Source organism: Myotis nattereri (assembly GCF_964212035.1).
Source record: "Myotis nattereri genome assembly, chromosome: 10".
NCBI classification, from domain to species: Eukaryota; Metazoa; Chordata; class Mammalia; order Chiroptera; family Vespertilionidae; genus Myotis; species Myotis nattereri.
In genome coordinates, this window is record NC_138085.1 from 72956121 (window position 1) to 72977132 (window position 21012).

General features: G+C 41.5%; 1 protein-coding gene across 1 annotated transcript in view; it reads right to left on the reverse strand.

The window, feature by feature from the left end:
• Nucleotides 1-20607, reverse strand: part of SELENOI (selenoprotein I) — a gene marked incomplete at its 5' end in the record, with an annotated part of 33607 nt that extends 13000 nt beyond the window's left edge. The window contains 5 exons of the mRNA XM_081101126.1: nt 637-899; nt 5172-5246; nt 7148-7256; nt 7768-7836; nt 20551-20607. Coding sequence (XP_080957252.1) covers nt 637-899; nt 5172-5246; nt 7148-7256; nt 7768-7836; nt 20551-20607 — 573 coding nt within the window. The remainder of the gene's footprint in view (nt 1-636; nt 900-5171; nt 5247-7147; nt 7257-7767; nt 7837-20550) is intronic.
• Between the last annotated feature and the right edge of the window lie 405 nt (nt 20608-21012).

A 21012-nucleotide genomic window follows, 5' to 3' on the forward strand; every position in this document is an offset into this window, starting at 1 on the left:
AGAGCTCTGACTGCCACGGTCAGGTGGCTTGGATGGTTAGAGTATCGTCCCTTACATGAAAAGGTGGCAGGCTGGATTCCCAGTCAGGGCATATATCTTGGTTGAGAGTTTGAGTCGGGGTGCATACAGGAGGCAACAGATCGATGTTTCTCTCTGACAGGGATGTTTCTCTCTCTCCCTTCCTTTCTCTTAAATCAATTAAAAACACACACACAAAAAAAATATTCTCAGGTAAGGATAAAAATAAATAAATAAATAAATAAACAAACAGCTCTTACCATTAAGAGGTTAATAGTAAAATATTTATCATATAATTTCAGGAATTTCCTTTAAAATAATTGAGCAGGGGGAGGAGGGGAGATAGGGCATACATGAAACTAGATTGGCCACGTGTTGATAACTGCTGAAGCTATGTCACAGGTACATAAATAAGGGTTCACTCTACTATCCTCTTGACTTTTGTATATGTTTGAAATTTTCCATAAATAAATTAAAAATAATATAAAATGATTTTTTAAAAAGCACACATCAGTTCTAATTTTTTTTAAAAAGCGTAAGGGCAATAAAAAGGAATGATAAAAACTTCCCCCCCAAATTGATGCAATATTGAAAATTTAAGTGAAAACCCATACTTACCACCTGGCTAATGTCGTATCCCCATGGCAGGAAAAGAACCCCTGTGTTATACTTTTCCCAGTGGGACAGGATGAAAGAAAACAAAACAACCCATAGCAGCAGGTAAAGAACAAAAACACTGACACCAGAAGGTCCTCGTCCAAAGATGGAATACACAGTGACAACAAAGTAAACACATGACCAACTATCTAGGCCATGGTCAAAAAGCTCCCCTAACGGGGTGCTGGAATTGGTTCTGCGGGCTTGCTTTCCATCCACACCATCTGCAACAAAAACACATTACCACAGGAGAAGGTCAAATCTTACTAGTATGGAGAAAGACTTCTGTAATAAACTGTATAAAAAAAATCAGCATATCACAGGAATGTTAACTAATTAACGTACAGCTACCAGCCAGTACTATAAAAATCTAACCTTTAATTCCTATAACTCAAAGATTTCACAAATAAAATTGAAATTTTAATTGCAATTTCTCTAAGTTTAATCAAACCTCAGAGGAAAGGCAGGGGAGGATGGGTGGGTGGGAAGAGATCAACCAATGAACTTGTATGAATATATGCATAATCTATGGGCCCAGACAATAGGGTGGTGAAGGCCTGGGGTGGGGGGCTGAGAGCGGTCAGTGGGGGAAGAGGAGGACATATGTAATACTTTCAACAATAAAGATTTTTAATAAATAAATATTAAAATTAAAATGTTATATCACACTGAATGGTGTCAGTTTTAGAGGAGGAAGCATTCTAGTTGGGCTCTGAAGTTCTCCAAATCTGCCTAACAACGGAATTGCTCCACTAGCCACACATTCTCAAGCCTCCAGAGAACATTCGTTCAGCAGTTACTCATTATAACTCATCTAACCACCCCTTGCTCTGGGATCCAGAAGCACTCTGTATTCCGTTACAGCACCCATTTCATCTTGTTTGATAGCACAGTCACTTCTTTACCGTGCTACCGCCTCCACAATTGTGCTTTCAGAAAAAAAGTTATGCACATACTAAGTATCAGTAAATATCAGAATGGATAGAAGCTATGCATTGCGCTATTCTCACTTTTGTAGGGATTACAAGAATCTTAGAATAAACTAAGTTTGTGTTTACAACTGAGGAAGGAGAAAAAATTGGTCATTAAAGACATAGCATATCACACCATAGAACATACAGAAAAGGGACAGGTTCTCTTCAGGCTAAGACCTCTAGAATGGCTTGGAAGACAAGATGAAATCTGAGTGGGGACATACAGAATGAGTTGGGTTTCAGTAGACAAGAGATAAAGGAGTGTGCCATTTCAAGGGGAGGGAGTGCTACCAGCAAAAACACCGAGACGGAAAAGCACATGCCTGTTCTGAGAAAGCCAAGCAGTTTAGTTTGACTAGAAAGTAGTATGTGAAGAGGGTGGTACACAGAGGCTAAAAGGGAGGTTTGGGCCAATTTAAAAGTTTTAGGGAGGAGGAAGGGCTACTCAAAGTATCTGAGCAGGGGAGTGGCAAGGGTGAAGTCAATGAAGTGTTTCCGGAAGATTCCCCCGACATCAGTGTGAATGACAAGCTGGAAGAGGAGCAATTAGTAAGCTAACACTGCGATGGAATGCGGTACGAATGAAAAGCTGGGGACTGGTGAGATATAAAATAAAAACGACAAGGTAGCAAAAAAAGAGAGGTGAGGCCAAAGGACAAGAAGACCATCTGCAAAGTTTCCAGTCTGGGTAACACTACAGTGGTAGTGTTAATTGAAACAAGGAAGTCGGTAGAAGGAACAAGAATGATAGGAAAGATGCTGAGTACAATTTCAGAGGCTGAAATTGAAGTGTTAGCAGGGTATCCACACGGTAATGTCAAGCAATTCAACCTAAGGGTACTTATTATTAGTAACTCAAGATAAATAACAGCTAGCTATAAACAAAAGAGTCATCTCAATAGTGTTAAGAACCAGGATTACCCAGAATATCAGAAGAAAGAAAGTTAAGGATAAAGTATAATAGAGTACCTTCATTTAAGGGCAGAAACAGAGGAACCCTGGGGGTGAGGAAATGAAGGAGCACATAGAAAGAAGGGGAAAAAGGAAGGAAGGAAGGGAAGGAGAGAGAGAGAGAGAGAGAGAGAGAAAGAGAGAAAGAGAGAGAGAGAGAGAGAGAGAGAGAGAGAGAGAAATGGTAAAATCTAGTTAAAAAAGAAAATTCTGAATTATAAAAATTTCTCAAAAGAAACAGTTTTGATAACTAAGTGCATTAGAATTAGGCTAACTGTAAAGATTCCTATTTAGGGTATTAGAAATTCCTTATAATTACTGTATTGTGTTTCTTGCTCACCACAGTATTACCCCAGTGCCCAGCTCAGTTTGTGACAAAGAAGGCTTTCAAAAATATTGAAGGAATATATTAAGGATGAATGCCAAACTCCTGCCCAAAGACTGCAGTTCTCTCTTATATAAGGTCTTAATGCCCTTAAGTAGCTAAAATATTTCCTAAGACTTTTCTCATTATTTGCTGGCTTATTTTCCTATTTTCAGTGCAACTCCTACGGTTATAATAAATACTGAATTCATGCATTACATATTAATTAGGTTTTGTGCATCTTCTCACTGAACCCATTCTAGCTCCACAAGTCTGAGGTCTCGATATGCTTCAGCATGGGTGTTTTTTTTTTCATCATCTTCAATATTTTTATTTTTATTTTTATATATATTTTTTTAATTCTTTATTAGTTAAGGTATTAGAAATGTGTCCTTATCCCCCCCCACTAACCCTCCCTCCCCCACTCATGTTCTCATCCCCCTGTTGTCCATGTCCATTGGTTTGACTTATATGCGTGTATACAAATCCTTTGGTTGATCTCTTCCCCCAGAGTGGGGTTTTTTTTTAAGAAAGGTAATTCAGGGAATATGCTATATATCAGTGATGGCGAACCTATGACACGCGTGTCAGAGATGACATGCAAACTCATTTTTTTGGTTGATTTTTCTTTGTTAAATGGCATTTAAATATATAAAATAAATATCAAAAATATAAGTCTTTGTTTTACTATGGTTGCAAATATCAAAAAATTTCTATATGTGACACGGCACCAGAGTTAAGTTAGGGTTTTTCAAAATGCTGACACACCGAGCTCAAAAGGTTCGCCATCACTGCTATATATTTTCAAGAAACCCAGTAGCACCTAGAGCAGCACGCTGTGATCAAACACATTAATATTTCTGAAGCAAAATGTAAGAACAGTCCCACTAGTAGAATAAAAGGTTGTAAATTGCCTCAGGTTAGTTCAAGATACATTTTGCAGCAAACCGTGTTAGGTCAGGATTCTTGCCAGAGCTGTGGGCCTGAGACAGGTAGATTATACAATGTGTCACAGGACTCTTTATGAAATGCTCAATGTTAGAAGTTAGAGAGTTAGAGGCCACAGGCCAGCTTCACCTTTCCTAGAATTAGGCTAATTCCTCCTGCAGTCCTGGGCAACCAAATAGCAGAATTTTAAAACCTTCTCATCTTGAATAACTTGATGTTCAGAATCCTCTACCTAAATATGTAACTAAGCTCTTTTCTTAATTCTTCTAGACTTCACTTTCTCCGTTCCCCAAGCTCTGGCAGCTCTGGCCATCCACCATAATTATGCACCAGATTATACTGGTTTTATGTGTAAGGCATTTTTATCCGAAGAGGTCTAAGCAACTTGAAGTGAGGGTCTGTACTTCACAGCATTTAAGAACTATCTACTGAGTGCCTACTATGTTCTAAACTCTGGGTACACAGCAGTGAGAACAAAGTACCATCCTCCTCAAGAAACATATTTTGGAGCAGACAGACAACAAACAGGTAGGCAAGTAAATGGCTACCAGGTCATATGATTTTAAATGCTACGGAGAAAAATACAGGAAAGGATATTAAGAGAATTCAGGACAAGCCATTCAAGATGATCCAATGAAAAGCGTTCTTGGCGGGACAGACAGTACAGCCTCGTACAGTAGACGTCCCTGACCACTCCTTCCCCCAATAAGAACTGACCACTGGCCTGTTTGCTCTCCCACTGTGCTCTCCATAGGACCTCTCAGTATTCCGCAGTCCTTTGGCATGTCAGCACTACTTCCCAAACTTAAGGCAAAAATAATGTCTTATTCTGTAAGCTGGCAAGTATTTTTTGTAAAGAGCCAGCTAGGACATAGTTTAGACATTCTGGGCCATACAGTCTCTGTTGGCAACTACTCAACTCTGCCTTTGTTGCAAGATTGCAGCCATAGACAACATGTAAAGGAATGAGCACAGCTGTGTTCCAATAAAAATGTACTTACAAAAACCGGCAACAGGCCAGTTTGGCCCACAAGTGATAGCTTGCCAACTCCTATCTTATCCTTTAAATCCCTAGCAATGAACAACAATTTTTTTTTCACAGAGAAACTCAAAAACATATTTATTAAATTGAACAGGATATTAATAAACCCTAGTTAAAATGAAGTAAGCATAGGAAAAAATGTTAACTTAGTGGTTGGCTATCTTTGCTGACAGATTCACCAGCCACTGACTAAGGTGGGTATTTGCCAATTTCTTACCCAGAGTGTAGGCAACGAAGTTGAGGATGCCCACCACAATCCACACCCAGCCAGGAACATGTTTGTGACCTGGTGCTGCAAAGGAAAGCAACTCAGAGTGTAATACGGTCTAAGTACCATCATTCTTACCATGGTATATACTGCCAGGTAAAACAAGTTTCTACTTATTAAATAGAAGCTACAATACCGTACAATATATTTTGAATACAGAACTAGGTAAATATTAAAATATATCAATAAACTCTGGAAAAAAGAAACAAGAACTGTGCAACCCCTCATAAACAATAGGTATTTATTTTGAGCTTAAATCATAACGCACGACTGATTTCTTCATCTTAAAAATCTTATGTAGAATGAAAAACGTCTTTAGAATGTAAAAATGCTTGTGTTTAATCTGATCCTCACTGTTTACAAATATGTATTGAGCCTTCAACCTATACTCTCTTACTGCATTAATTAGCTAAACAAAAGACCTTTTGATTTGGTACAGATAGGTGACCTCAAGTGGGTGATTCTGGCATCAGAATCACAATGAAATGTCTGGAGCTCACTTTTACCCCCTAAGATAGAACAACTTAGAATGAGGAGGCCTGGGTTCTAGTCATGCCTCTGTAAGCGATGAGCATTGTGACCTAAATGTGTCATTTAACCTCACCTGTCTTCCATTTCTCAAATGTATTGGGACTAAATGGTTGATCTGGTCCTTCAACTTATATGATTCGGGAAAATATATATAATATTTACATGTTTTTAGTTCTCTTAATAACTAAGTATTCTTATTTAATTTGAGAAAATAATATTTCTAGTTAGAAAGTAAACTTTTGAGGCTGTCCTGAGGATTAAAATACAAATTTGAAAAAACACAGTATCAAAACCAGATTTAATGAAATTTAATCTTACTTATTATTCATAAAGTACTTTATCATCTTCCATGACCATTTTATTACATGGACAGAAGCTATGGCTAAAAGTTTCAGTTGATAAAGTTAGGTGTATGTATACAGAATTTCTATAACAGCAAAACTCCTAAGAGTTTCAAACACCAACCTTTCCTACAAAAACAATGCTTTCAGTGACTGTTAATTTTTCCAGGTTAGTCCACAAAAGTCTGCTGAACCTAGAACATAGATGAATTATAATACTAAAACTCCCGACTGCATCATTTATAAGTATTCTTATTGGAAAATATATTCTCTAACTTAGAATGAAAAAAAACACTAATCTACCTTCATCTTTCTTTTCCTCGCCACGTCATCAACTGGATGAATGATAAAAATAGATCCTGTCTCGCACTATCCACCCGCAGCCCAAATGCACCCCGGAGTCACTCCTATTGCCGGAGCAGGAGCCGGGTGAGGAAGTCAGCAAAGACAGGCCTAGGTGTGAGAGAAGACACTGGAATCCCAGGTGGGAGCAGGCTGAAAGCTGCCTCCCCAAAGTGACTTTTCCCTGTCTCCCCCAGTAAGGATCCAGACTCTGCCAATAAATACTTAAAGGTCTAACAACCATTCTTAGAGGAAACTGGGAATTGTTAGAAGTAAGGATGCTGAGCAGAGGGAAAGCAACATTACATTCCCTTTAGAAAACGGGATTTTTCTCCCATAACTAGAACAAAGGAAGAGGTATTTCTGGAATTGGTAGGTAGGTTGGACTCTACTTAAATTCATTTTCAGGCAGTTTTGTAGTCCTACTCCTGTATCTTCTTATAAATCCAGTTATCCTTTATTTACTAAAACCTTATGCTTTTGGATAGCATTTCTAAATTAAATAGGCAAGTTAGTTTCTAGAACTCAATAGAAACACACATACAGCCTGTGAAAACACATCTTAGCTTTCATACCCAATTTTGACATTTTATATACCCTTATTATACCTAAAACTTTTCAAAAATATAGCATCTTAATAAAACCAGAAAATAATCATATCATTTCTCTGTTTGGACATTTCAAATTTTATATTAAAGGTAATAATCTTACCTGAAGCATAAAAGTCAGGATCAAAGTATGCCAGAAGTAGGAAATTGAATACAACCAGCAGAAAGCCAGAAAAAGTTATCAGATTTGGAGCCAGCCAAGTAGGAAATACCTATATTTTTCAAAATAATTAGAATATAATTAAAGTAGAGAAATATCTCTGTCCACACACAGCACAAAATGCAAGTTTAAATTATAATAAAAGCTATAATTTAAGAGATCAATTGCTGTTTCTCTTTCACATTGGTGTTTCTCTCTCTCTTTCTCCCTCTCCCTTCCTCTCTCTCTCAAATCAACAAAAACATATATTTTTAAAAGATCATATGCAGGAGTTATTTATAATAAAATGCAAACCACAATCTGCAATTGATAGAAGAAAGCACTTCTTTCTTCTTTCTATTCTGTTTTAAATAATTCTATATTTAACGAACATTACATTTATTTTAGAAAATTATTAATTCCAGAGTATAAACTGAGATTTCAACAATGAGATAAATCAAAAGGGAAAGGAGATAGGAGGAGTTTAATGACCGGACAGTTTTAATAAGATGCCTATAAAAATTACTAAACAGTTTAAAATTTTAAACTTACTAAAACAAATGCATGCCTATTAATCATCTTACCTTTACTATAGTGTTCCAAAATGGATGCATGACATACAGAGAGAGTGGATTGGTATCTACAGCACTGTACTGTTAAGAAATGAAAGAAAATATTCAGAGTTAACCTTTACACGCTAGCAAACAGAACAATTTCTAAACTGAAAACAACAGTACAAGAGTAACTTGGAGAATATGTTTATTTACATGATGTCATCATCTGAATAATAAAACTGGAGGAGCAATATAAATGAGGCAAAAATTGTCAAGCACAGCCAGCTATTTTTTACTCAACCTTTATAATATTATCGTGTTTCAACAGAAAAATCTATACTGCTTCTAAGTTCTCACTTACTATACAGAATCAAGATTGGTCATATGCACACTGTGTGCATTCAAACATGCTCATGCACCTTCTCACTCAACCTCCTTCATCCCTGGACTTAGAGGAATCTAGTTGTTTTACCTCTTGATACCATTGCTCGTGTACTTACTATCTGTGTGCCCTTGAGCAAGCTACTTGTCATAGTTTCTTCACCTGCAATATGGGGATAATAACTTTAACCTTAAAGGATTGCCAGGATTAGTTAAGCTAATAATACACATGAAGCAATTATAGTACTACCTGCCCCCACAGTAAGTGTTATTTAAGTTATTGAGCTATTTAGTAAAAAAAAAAAAAAAAAAAAAAAAAAAGGAAATTTTAACAAATATTTGTATATAATAATGCAAAACTTTAAAAGTGCTGTTGATGACATTCATCAGACACACACATTGGAGTGCCTGGCATACAGAGAGCACTACACGAGGTGTGGGGGAGAAGGCATACAAAATCGGTAAGGGACAATTCCCACCTCCAGAAGTGGGAACATTACCTAATTCGTCCAGCCACCATTTAAACAATGCTACACTAGTCACAGGTTTGAAAGTTTGCCTGTGTGTTGTACTTATGCTTAGTATGTATATAAAGTAAGTAGTAAGCATTTTCTTAGGTGCAGAAATAGAATATTGGGGACTAGTTGTAGTTTTAAGACATATTAATCATGCTCTGTTAACCTTGATTGTTTTGTTCTAATTTAAGAAAGCACATTCTAACCTGGCTGGGAGTTGTATACTCCAGAGACCTGGAGTCAACCTTGAAATTCCGTCCACTCTCATTTATCATGGAAAGATTAACAACCTGGTTGCCCAAACAATGGAGTCTCACCCCAGCTGGCATTGCCTACTTCCCCATGCCAGTGACACCCGTATTGCATACCTTCTCTTATTCCTTTTGCCTACTTCCCCATGGAATCTTTGTCAACCCCAATATAAGCAGCTGGCTTATGGTGGGGGTGCAGAGCAGATTTTCATAGATGGCCTGCTGCTCTCCCATACTGCCAGCAGTATTGGAATAAACGCTCATATGATTCAACCCTGTCTCTGCTTACTTGGCTCAAGGAGTGACAGGCAGCCTGGACCCATTGATTGTCTGGTTTCAATTTGAGTGTCTAATTTTTTTTAAATCATAATTAAAGGTCAAAATTTCTTCCTGAAATTTTTATGAATATGCAGAAAATATTTCCTCATCAGTGTTTCAAGACTTAAAAGTATGATGGAAAAATTAACAGAAATATTTTTAAACTAGAGGCCCAGTGCACAAAAATTTGTGCGGGGGGGGGGGGGGGGGTCCCTCAGCCCGGTCTGTGGCCTCTCGCAGTCTGGGACCCCTTGGGGGATGACCACCTGCTGGTTTGGGCCCGCTCCCCGGGAGATTGGGCCTAAACTGGCATGAATCTTTTCGTGCTACAGGCCTCTAGTATATATATAAAAGCCTAAGCGACCAGCCGACCGGCCAGTAGCTATGTACGCACTGACCACCAGGGGGCAGACGTTCAACACAGGAGCTACCGAGCGGTGACTCACCCAGAACCAGAGAGGAGGGAGGTCGATTCCGGGGGCATCACCCAAGAACTGCCCTCTCGCAATCCGGGAACCCCCAGGGGATGTTGGAGCTGGTTTCAGCCCGATCCCTACAGGTCAGGCCAAGGGACCCTACTCCAGATTCGTGCACCAGGCCTCTAGTTTCATATATAAGACTCCATCTTAGCAGTTTAGAGAAGAGTCTGCAGCTGACCTTGAAGCTAACACCAGTGATGTGAACTGCCTATGGTGAAGGTAATGTGGGAAGGAAAAGCAGGCAGCCTCTGGGAGCCAAGAGCCTCAGCCCTACATTTGGAAAGAAGTGAACTCTGCCAACAACCACACGAACCTGGAGGAGGAACCCCAAGATCTAGATGACAACACAGTCCTGCTGACACCTGAACTGCAGAGGAGCCACCTAACCAATGGCCAAACTCCTGACTCACAGGAACTGAGAGATGATAAATGTGTGTTGTTTTATGCCATCAAGTCTGTGGTCATTTGTTACCCAGCTATAGAAGGCTAATACACAATTCTGAAAACACTTCATTCTCTTTTCTAATAAAAGATATCCGGGGGTTCCCAGACACAAAAATTAAGACTACCTAACGCTTGAAAACTTATGAACATCAAATACTTTCTTATTCCTCTACATTCATTTCTTGATTTTATTAACTGCTCTTCTGACTGCAGTACAACTGAATACTTCTTTGATGAGATGGTTCTCAAAATGTAGTCGCCAAACTGAATTCAGATTCTTGGGCCCTACACCAGATGTACAGAATCAGAGACTCTGGGGGTGGAGCCCAGCCATCTGTCGTCCAACAAACCAGCCGGGTGATCCTGAGGCACCCTCAAGTTTAAGGACCACTGGTGACAACGAACATTAAAGACACGCCCGCCACTCCTCAGCAGACGGACAAGCCACAGCATCAGCTTAGTGGTCAACACCTACACCTCCTTTTGATGACTTTAAATACTGCACTGCAAGTGAGAGAAGTAGGATAAAATTCAGCTACTGCTCACTAATGCTCACTAAATGCAAGGCATTGTGCTAGGAACACTCTACTATGATCCAAAAACTCCAAAACAAAACTTAAAATTAAAAAAGGGGACAGAAATAACATGTTTCTTAAATTACTTATTAATACGAGGCTTTAATAACTACACCCACAGAAAACGTGAATCAGTGGGCAGTGAGATCACATGTCACTGAATATGGTCAATTAATCTACTAAGACGTCAGAGAGAAGATGGTGGTGAGAGAAGACTGGAGAAGAGCTAGAACAATGAGACAAGAACGAACAAGTCATGAAGACAAGCAGGTTTGCCTGCTAGACTTACTTTATAATCACTAACAAGAGATGGGAAGATAAAACAAAAGGAGGACGAGTTCAGTGAAGGAACTGAAATCCTTGCTGAGGAATGTGAATACGAGACTTAAACGTTTGAATGGTAGGTACTGCAGATTCTTAAATGGGAGAGTGGTATTTGAGAAAATGTACTTCTTCCGCCTGTTGAACTATTATACACGGATAAACAGAGGAAGAAATCTGAAGTCAAAGATACCTGTGGGATCCAAACTGGACACAGACTCCTCAGTTACTCTTCCTATCTGTCCATTCAGTTGCCACCCTTCACTTCCTTTCCTAAAATATACTTTCTCTTGGTATTACTTCCTGGGGTGTGGGCGTGTGTCTATGTTAGATATATGCGATGTCCGAAAGCAGGGAAGCACAAGTGTCAACTGTTATTTTTTATTTACTTAACGCTATGTTTAGCACTATGTGCCAGGCAATTTATAAATATTAACTCATTCAATTTTGACAATGACCCTGAGGTAGAAACTACCCCTTTCACAGATAAGGAAACCTGGTTTACGGAGAGAGACTATTACCTGCTCAAGATCACAGAGCTAGTAGTACCTGGGTTCTTTCTAACTTTAGTCCCAAAGCTAATTATGTAATCAAAAGCCTTTTATCTCAATCACAGCTAATAGCAAATGAGAGGTTCTCAACACTCAACTAAATGTAAGACATGCAAGCCCGCCTGCCCCTACCAATTTAAAACTGGGGGAAGAGAAATCAAAATCAATTCTTGTCACTATATGTTTTCCCCATCTGCAAACACTAGGCACAAATTCAATAAAGTTCTTTATCTAATGTTTATGTATCTTATCCAAAATACCCAGTAACCACAAGGCAGAATTTATATTTCATTCTTAGATTTAAGAGGCAGCACAGCATGAAGACCATGGACTCAGGACCCGGGCTGCCTCGGCTCAAATTTCAACTGTGGGAACCTTGAGCAAGTTACTCAAACTCTCTGTGTCTCAGTAAAATGGGGAAATGATTCCACCTCACAAGGCACTTGTGGGTACTAAATGAAACAATAGACTAAATGAGCATATAGTGAATGCTATGTAAATGTTTGCTAAATTATTATTATTCTTCAGTGTTTATGATCACATTGCTCTTGCCACTGCAACTTTTCTTCACTGAGCCTCCCTTCCCTAGGCTTCCCGCCACTCGGCTCAGCCTGTCCCGCACATACCCAGCACTTCCCTGTGCCTCTGACTTACTGTGGTCTTCCTGGTCTCTGTGCCTTCCTTCCCATCGGTCTGATTAGAACATCTTTCCCAACCTCTTTTTCAGCAAAGAAGCTCTTCTGACATTTAAGTATTACAGCAGTTAGAAAAACAAGCCATGGTCAATGAACTGATATTTTAGAAAGTAGTAAAAGAACCAATTCAAGATGTTTCCTCCAAACAGCACCTAAAAATGTAGTAACCTTCTTCCCTACCATTTAATCTCTCTCTGCAGAAGTTTCCCATCCATCCTTCTTTCACTCCTTCTGACTCTTCGGTCTCTACCAACTGCAAAAATAATTATATGAGACATTTGTAAATCTATATCTAGGACCACAAAAGGGCTTTTCAAGCCTTATTAATGTTCTTACAGATGGGAGAGGCCACTTCCTCAAATCTATTCAAATCAACCAAGGCACAATAAAGAGGTTATGCTTAATTAACTACAGCATATGTAGGTATATGCCATACATCATGTGCCATAAAGAACATATGATACTGTAGTCAGCCTGCAGTCATAGTAAGTGAAAATCAAAAGATTAAGAATTTCTCATTTTTCTACTGTGGCTAAGAGCAGGAAGAAAGTGTTCTAATCTTTTAAATCATTACAGAAATATTCCTGTAAAGGAAAGCAATTTATCCACAAATGGTATTTCTTTAGAACATGAAGGTTGGTTTTTTTTGTTTGTTTTAATTTCAAGTCCACAAACTACACCTTCAAGTGGCCCTGACTAAGAGAAGTGCCTCATGCAAAAGATTAGTTATCCTGCCAGATTCAGCAGCACTTATCATTTAAACTGTTGCTTCTGTAAGGATCAAACTCTCATGAGTCTGATTACTCATGAGATATTAATATCTCTACATTGGGCTATCAAGAGAATTAATTTTTTTCCTCAACTATGTTAGGTGCTATTGTTACCAAGGGCACCTTTTCAGAGTGAATACTTTATAAAATCTTTACCTCAGTGACTGCCACCTCTACTCAAGTCATCCCACCAGAACCTGAGTCATCCCAGACTCCTCCCCATTATTCATCCTCTGCCCCCCACACCGCCACCTCCAGCTAGTCAGTTACCACATTCTGTCAACTTAAAATCTTAACTCAAGGATCACAAACTCAAATGTCCATAGGTTTCAGGCAGGTAAGCTGAACAAAAGACCTGCATGAGCATACAGATTAGGAGGGAAATGCAAACTGGAGAACACACACCCTTTTTAAAGAGGACAAGCAATCATCAGCTTCAGGGAATTCTTGACAAGAAGTTCAAGGCCAATGTTGTCCAATAGCCTGACTTATCAAGAGAAATGGAGATGTGTGTCAATTAACCGTATCTGCTGGGGCAAATGCAGGGAGTAGGTAAACCAGCTGTGACCTCCATCTTTAGAATCCCCAAAACTCCTTTTTGATCCCCATTGCTCAGAGTTTCTTACCTAGTTTTATTCAGGAGGATCCTAAGAGGTCTGTCTCCAGATCACCCTTACCTCCACTCCACCTCCATACATTCATTTTTTATAAGCTGCCAAGGTGAGCTTCCTAATATTAAAATCTGATCCTGTTCAAAAATCTTAAGTGGCTCCCTAAAACCTACAGCACTACAACGTACCCAAGAGGTATTTTGTTTAACATGCAGATAATGGCAAGCTATCTCATCTGAATTTCCCAAAGTGGGCCTAGGAATCTGCTATTAAAAACATTTTCCCATTCTAACCAATGTGGCTCAGCTGGTTGTGGGCTCAATCCCCAGTAGAGAGCCTGCAGGGGGCAGCTGATCAATGTTTCTCTCTCTTCCTCTCCCTTCCTCTCTCTCTCTAAAATCAATAAAAACGTATTTTTTAAAAAAACATTTTCCCCACGGGATTCTGACACCAATAGTCCTTGGACTGTAGAAACACTGATCTACAGGATAAAATCCAGAACACCTTGACATCAACTCCTCCTCCTCCGACAGTGCCCGCCTCCCTCTCCAGTCTCATCTCCTGCCACTCCACCATTCTGCCTAAACATCTACCAGCCGTGGGCAAACTACGGCCCACGGGCCAGATCCGGCCCATTCGGCTGTTCTATCCGGCCCGCGGAGCCGAAAGAGCGGAGGGTTCTCTTGCTCTCCGCTCCGCTCCTTCACCAGCAGCAGTGTGAACATGTATTAGTTCACACAAACACTCCATCCATGCTTTTGTTCCGGCCCTCCGGTCCAGTTTAAGAACCCATTGTGGCCCTCGCGTCAAAAAGTTTGCCCACCCCTGATTCTAACCTCTTGTGGTTCCCAGAAAATACCTCTCAGGCCTCTAGCCCTTCGCACTCCATTGCTGCCTTGTTCTGCGAAGCCTTCTCCCCCCTCACCTGGCCTTACCGGGGCGACTCAGCCTTCATCTTTCTAGGCTGCGCTGTGTTCCTCTCCTTCCCTCCTCTGAAGCCTTTCTCAGCGCCATCCCTCACTCCCAGGAGCTGCTTCCTTCTCCTCTCCCATAGCAGCCTGAACTTACCCAACTTAATTTATTAACTATTTGTAGCTATTTACTTGTCTATATGCCAACAAACTAGGTCCCTTGAAGGCAGAATTTTTGCCTAGCTTAACTTTCGCCGCCCCAGTGCACTGCCTGACAGACTGAGCCTTCAATAAATGCTTTTTGAATTAAAAAAAAAAAATTTAAATTGTATGAGCCAGTAAGGGTGAAGACCAGAATCTAGTTCTTTAGCATTACCATTAAGATGCAGTCTCTCTTAACAACCTTAATTATAACCATAATTAATTCACAATAGTCACGATTCCTATAATCAGGTTTTATTATTGACAGCCAAATTAATTAACTACAATAATAGCAGAACCAACTCATCACATTATATTCCTAGGACTAAACAAGTTATTTCACAGAACAGCACTTCCTCTGAAGCAAAATGATACAATTTGAAGGAAAACAAACGATACAATTTTGAAACTAGCTGCTACACTATCAATTAAAACTATGACTTCTCCAGGTCAGGTCAGGTAAATCACAATAGAAGTTTCTCCCTTAGATAAATGGGAAAATCCAACTACAATACCTGTCTAAAGAACAGGCAGAGGAGAAGAATGATAAGCATCGTGAGGGTAAATCGCTCAACATAATTGTCTGAAGGAACATTTGTACAGAGAACAGTGATGGTTAAACCCATTACAGGCAGTTAGACAAGAGCAGAGCAAGGACGACTGGCAAGGTACAGAAACTCCCCAGGGCAGAAAGCCTGGACGCCTAGCAAGGGGCGAACAGGGAAAACAAGAACCTCCGCCCCAGGGTAACCTTCCTTCCCCTGGCGTATCACTCACTGGTCATGCGGTCTGGACCCCCTGACTTTTCCTCCATAAGAAACGTCTAGGCTTCAGGAGTATTTCAGCTCCAGGCCCAGAAAAGCAGCAAAACCAGACAAGTGGCACAATGACTGCCTCCGGACCAGGTGTATTAACTAATGACGCCCTGGCCTGGTGAGGACCAATCAGTGGAGACCATGACCCTGAGAGCGCACACTTGGAAAGCTGATGAATATTCTACTGAGACCCCCCCTGACACGTCCCTTAAGGCTTCCACCTGCAAGGGAGAGATAAATAAGTCAAGATGAAGGACCCTGGGGGCGGGCCAGCACCTTCCTTTCCCCCTTCTTCCCTCTAAGGGACCCCCACGAGACTTGCAACCAGGGGAGCAATGGGCAGAGGCAGCTCATCCCAGGCGAACCCCCTGACCCTGTCTCCAGGCGCCCTTTTCTCTGACTTTTCAGTGAGCCAAAGCAACCCAGGCTGGGCTCTCCTGTTACTTTTCTCCAGGATGGGGAACATCAGACCCCGGGGCCCTCGGGCCACGTAAGGCTCTCGAAATCATTTGGTCTGGCCCTGCCAAGGCATTGGGGGTGAGTTAATTGTCTGACCAAATATAGCAGGCTAATTTTTAGGTTGATAATTTTGAATGGCCAATAAATGACGTTATAAATATCCAAATGGCCCTTGGCAGGAAAAAATGTTCCCCACCCGTTATGCCCTTCCTTGTTTCACTGTCCTAAGTACATTTTTGCTGCAGCCAATAAGTTCTGGCTTGCTTTGCTGCACTTTGTCTCTTGACTGAAAATCTTTCCTTCAAGAAGACAAGAACTGAGGTCTCCTCGTCGCCCCAGGAACACCCTGACATTTACACATTCAAAATACGAAAGTCTCCTTCCGATACCCAGGAGATGCACAGCTCCCTGTTACCACCTTCCACAATGGCTTCTATTCTTTTACACTTCCGTTCCTTCAATAAATATGTTGAGAGCCCATTCTGTTCATGTGCTAGACCTTGGTCATGTTGAAGGAGACAGCCAAAGGCCCTGTCTCCCAGAGCGCATATCCTAAAAGGGAAGGCAGACACTAATTATTTCACTGCTTAATAAATCTGTGGTAGCACAACAGAGAACACAGTGTTAAGAGAGCATCTAACACAGACTCCATCCATGCTTTCTTCTGTACTGAAAATGAATTGTCTTGCAGTCCCTAATCCCAGAAACCTAATGACCCACAGCGTGTGCACACCTTTCAGCAGTGATTCTGAGTAACTGCCAGGTTTCCAGCGGTAGCTCTCAGATGTACCTCCAGAAAAGATACATTAAACTAGTTTAAAAGTAATTTTTTCCACCAGCTGCTTTTATAGTATCAATCTTTCTCTACATCTCTTTGCTCTAACATACAGGGTCACATCAGGGAATACAATCTCTTTTGAGTATTTTAAGTCTTGACCCATTTATGGGTAAAGCTGTTTTCACTCAGCAAGCACTCATAAATGACTTACTATCAAAGACCACACAATGGGAATGTGTGATTTTCAGGAAGAAAAGGTCTCTGGATTCACATTCCAGTAATGATCACACAGATTTCTCCTTTGGACAACCTTGGATTCATACTTTTTAAAATGAACACAGTACTACCCTAGCCTGTGTGGCTCAGTGGATAGAGCATCAGCCTGTAGACTGAAGGGTCCCAGGTTCGATTCCAGTCAAGGGCATATGCCCAGGTTGCCAGCTCAATCCCCAGTGGGGGACCTGAAGGAGGCAGCCAATCAATAATTCTCTCTCATCACTGATGTTTCTCTCTCTTCCTTTCCCTTCCTCTCTAAAATCAATAAAAATATACTTAAAAATAAAATAAAATGAACACAGTACTGAGTAAAGAACCCTCCACTAGAAGAAATAAATGTATGTCCTCCCCCTTTTTACAAAAGAAGCCTCATTATAACTAAAATAACATTAGCAAACTACATTTTAGTAAACACTGGATGCTTGCTTAATTGACCTTTGTTTTCTAGGATGATAGGAAATCTGCTGTCAGACACAGGAAGTGAGTCAGATAAGGGAAGGGGGGAAATAGGAACAGAGGAGCACACTAAAACTTTCTGTAAAGGAGGACCCCTAGGTAGTGGAAAATATCAGTCTAGAGAAGACTGCTTATAGGAAAAGACAGTCCCTATTACAGGCATTGCTGCAAATGGAACAGCTCTTCTGCGGGCACCTACCCAGAAAGACAGATCCTAGTAAAGAAGAAAAAGTTTTATGTGTCAATATTTACCATGAAAAACAGGGAACAGAAAGGGAGTACGGCTTAAAGGAAACGGGGGTATCTGGGTTAATAACACCCATTAATGAAAATTGGAAAGCCCTGGCTTGGGTTACCAAGGCTCTGGAACTTCTTTTTACTTAAAATTGTCAGACAAGTCAGCAGCACCGCAGTTCACAGTGGTATGGCACAACACTGCTTGAAGGCCGAGGGATATACCACGTGACCTGCTGAGACCCCTTACAGTTTTCCCAATTCCAGTTAGACACAATCCACTACGACTTCTTCAGTTATTCATTCATTCCACAAAGGTTTATCGGGTGCCTCGTAAGCACAGTGGCACAGTGCCCAGGTCACGGTGTTCCATAAGACAAGTCTAACGACTTGGGCATCATATTCTAATGCGGACATACACTAAAGAGCCAATTCCATAAAGAAGCAGAGGGTGCTGAGCACAGTTAAGGGGAAAGCAATAATTAGGGAGCGCTTCTCTGAAGAATTAACATTTAAGATATGAAGATGAACATAAATAGGGAAGGAAGCTACATTCCTGGCAGACATAACAACATTAAAGATCTGGGAAAAAAGGTGTGTGTGTGTTGGTGGGGGGCGCGGGGGGAGGCCCTACTAAGGCTGGGAGGAGCAATGAGTGGCATGATGTAAAGCTGGACATAGACTATTCGGAGCCATGGAGATCATGTTAGGGATTTTTGGACTTCATTCCAAGAGCAATGGAAAGACAGTGGAGGGTTTTAACCAAAGAAATGCTGTGACTAGATGCCTTTTTTTTTTTTTTTTTTAAGATCAAACAAAGAAAAAGGATTGGAAGGATAAAAGTGAATACAGATGGGCAACAAAATAAAGTAGTATTGGATTATAACCCAAAGTATAAAATAAATACCCATGAACTCACACTAATATAAATAAATGATTGAATAAATAAATATGCATTGGAAGACAAATCGTCCATGCACAATTCCAAATAAATTTTTCTCTGCCCTCAAGGAGTAGAACATAACTCTCCATTCCTGGAGAGTGTGGGCTGTGCACAGTAACTCCCTTCCAGAGACAGTAACTTTAGGAGGAGAAACCTAACAAACACTACCTAAGCCAGGTAATCAACGTTAGTATCAACGGGGATAAGTCATGTTGATAGCATGTACTTTTTAAATTTATTTATTTTAAAGAGAGGGAAGGAAGGAGAGAGGGAGGGAGGGAGGGAGAGAGAGAGAAACATCGATTTGTTGTTTCACTTATTTATGCATTCACTGGTTGGCTCTTATAGTTTGTGCCCTGACCAGGGACTAAACCCACAACCTTGACATATCTGGACAACACTCTAAACGAACTATCCAGCCCGGGCCAACAGCATATCCTCTTCATACGATACAATGAACCATCCTCCCAAAAGCCCATAAACCCTCATCTAATCATGAGAAAAACATCAGGCAAGTCCCAACTGAGGGACATTCTACAAAACACCTGACCAGAGCTTCTCAAAACTATCAAGGTTATGAAAAACAAAAGTCTGAGAAATGGTGTATAGCCAAGAGGAGCCTAAGTAGACATGGTGCCTAAATGTAATGTGGTGTCCCGGATGAGATGCTGGAACAAAAAAAGGGCATTGGGTTAAAAAACTAAGGAAATCTGAATAAAGTGTGGACTTCAGTTAATAATGAATAAATATTGGTTTACTAATTGTGACAAATGGTACCATACCAACGTAAAATGTTAGAAATAAGGAAACTGGGTGTAGAATATATGGGAACTCTGTACTATCCTCACAGTTTTTCTGAAAAATGTATGGTAAAATATTCTAAAACTATTCTAAAATAAAAACATTACTGAAAAATAAACAAACAAACACATTACTTAAAGTGTTTGTGGGGAGTGTGGTAATGGAACTAGTCTTCCAGTTTAGGCTAAAAAATGAGAGCATCTGGTGATTCACTGGCTGGTGGGTGGGGTAGAGGAATCAGGATGAAAGGTTACCACCAGATTTCACGCCTGGACACCGAGATGGGGAGAGGAGTTTCATTCCCTGGTAAAGGAGCAATGACCATGAACCAGATGTGGAGGGAAACTGAAGCATTTACTCGAGGCCCAGTATGTGCCAGGAGCTTTTCAAATTCTTATAATCATTTGGCACGGTAGACACGTTACTTGGCCCAGGGCCAAATACATGAATTACCGTGGATTTGGGCATCAGGTGTGGTTTCGGGTTTGCATGTACTCCAAAGCCCCGCGCTCTTTCCCCACAGTTCCTTCCTGTGTGCATTTACTCCACCCGCAGCCCAGGCGCCGCCAGCCTCTGCAGTACGGCCTCAGCAGGCACTCCCTCCCCGGGCCTATCTGCCAAATGGCCATCTCCATCTCGGAAGTTGTATCCAAGAAAAGGCGGGTAGGGACGTCATTAAGAGGAAGACAATTAAGACCCCCCACAGACGGCATCACTTCTCAGGGGGCTAAAAGATGATGATGATGATGATGGAGTAAAGAAGCGAAGGGAATTCTCTGGTTCTCCTCTCGCCGAGCGGTCTCCGAAGGCAAGGGCGATCCCGGGAGGGTGCCGAGTCGGGGCGGCGAGCCGAGGGTGGTCCCACGCACCCCGACCCCAAGGCCCCAGGACTCCACGGGACCCCCGGAGAAACGCCCGCCAGCCCGCCCTGGGCCACGCGGCACAAGGTGACACGGTCCGTGCCAATCCTCCGCCGCCTGGGAGAGGCCGGGACCAGGAGAACAGGGTGCCCGCGGGGCCCGCGCTACCTTGTACTTATCAAAGCCAGCCAGCTGCTCCGAGCTCACGTATTCGTAACCTGCCATGGCGACCCGAACACTGAGCGGCCACTCGCGCTGCGGCAGCGACTCTCCAGCACGCAGTGCGAAAGCACCAGCCCCGGCTAGGCAGGGATGGCCAGAGCCGGGCTGGTAATATTGGTAAAAAGAGCTGAGCTCCGCCCACCACGCATGCGTATCCGCCTCGGCCACTCTGCCACCGCCCGGCACGCAAGCGCAGTCCTCACGTCTCCCCGCCCACCGAGGGAAGGTTGCTAGCCGGCTCACGCGGTCCGCCCCTCACACCGTGGAGGTCCAATCAGCGTGAAGAGAGTAACACTAAGTCCCGCCTACCAGATCTCCTCATCACTTCATTCGCTAGCGTCAAAATTGGTGAGCTGCGTGGAGGAGAGAGGGAGGTGAAAGGTCATTTCCCAAGGGGCTTTGCCCCTC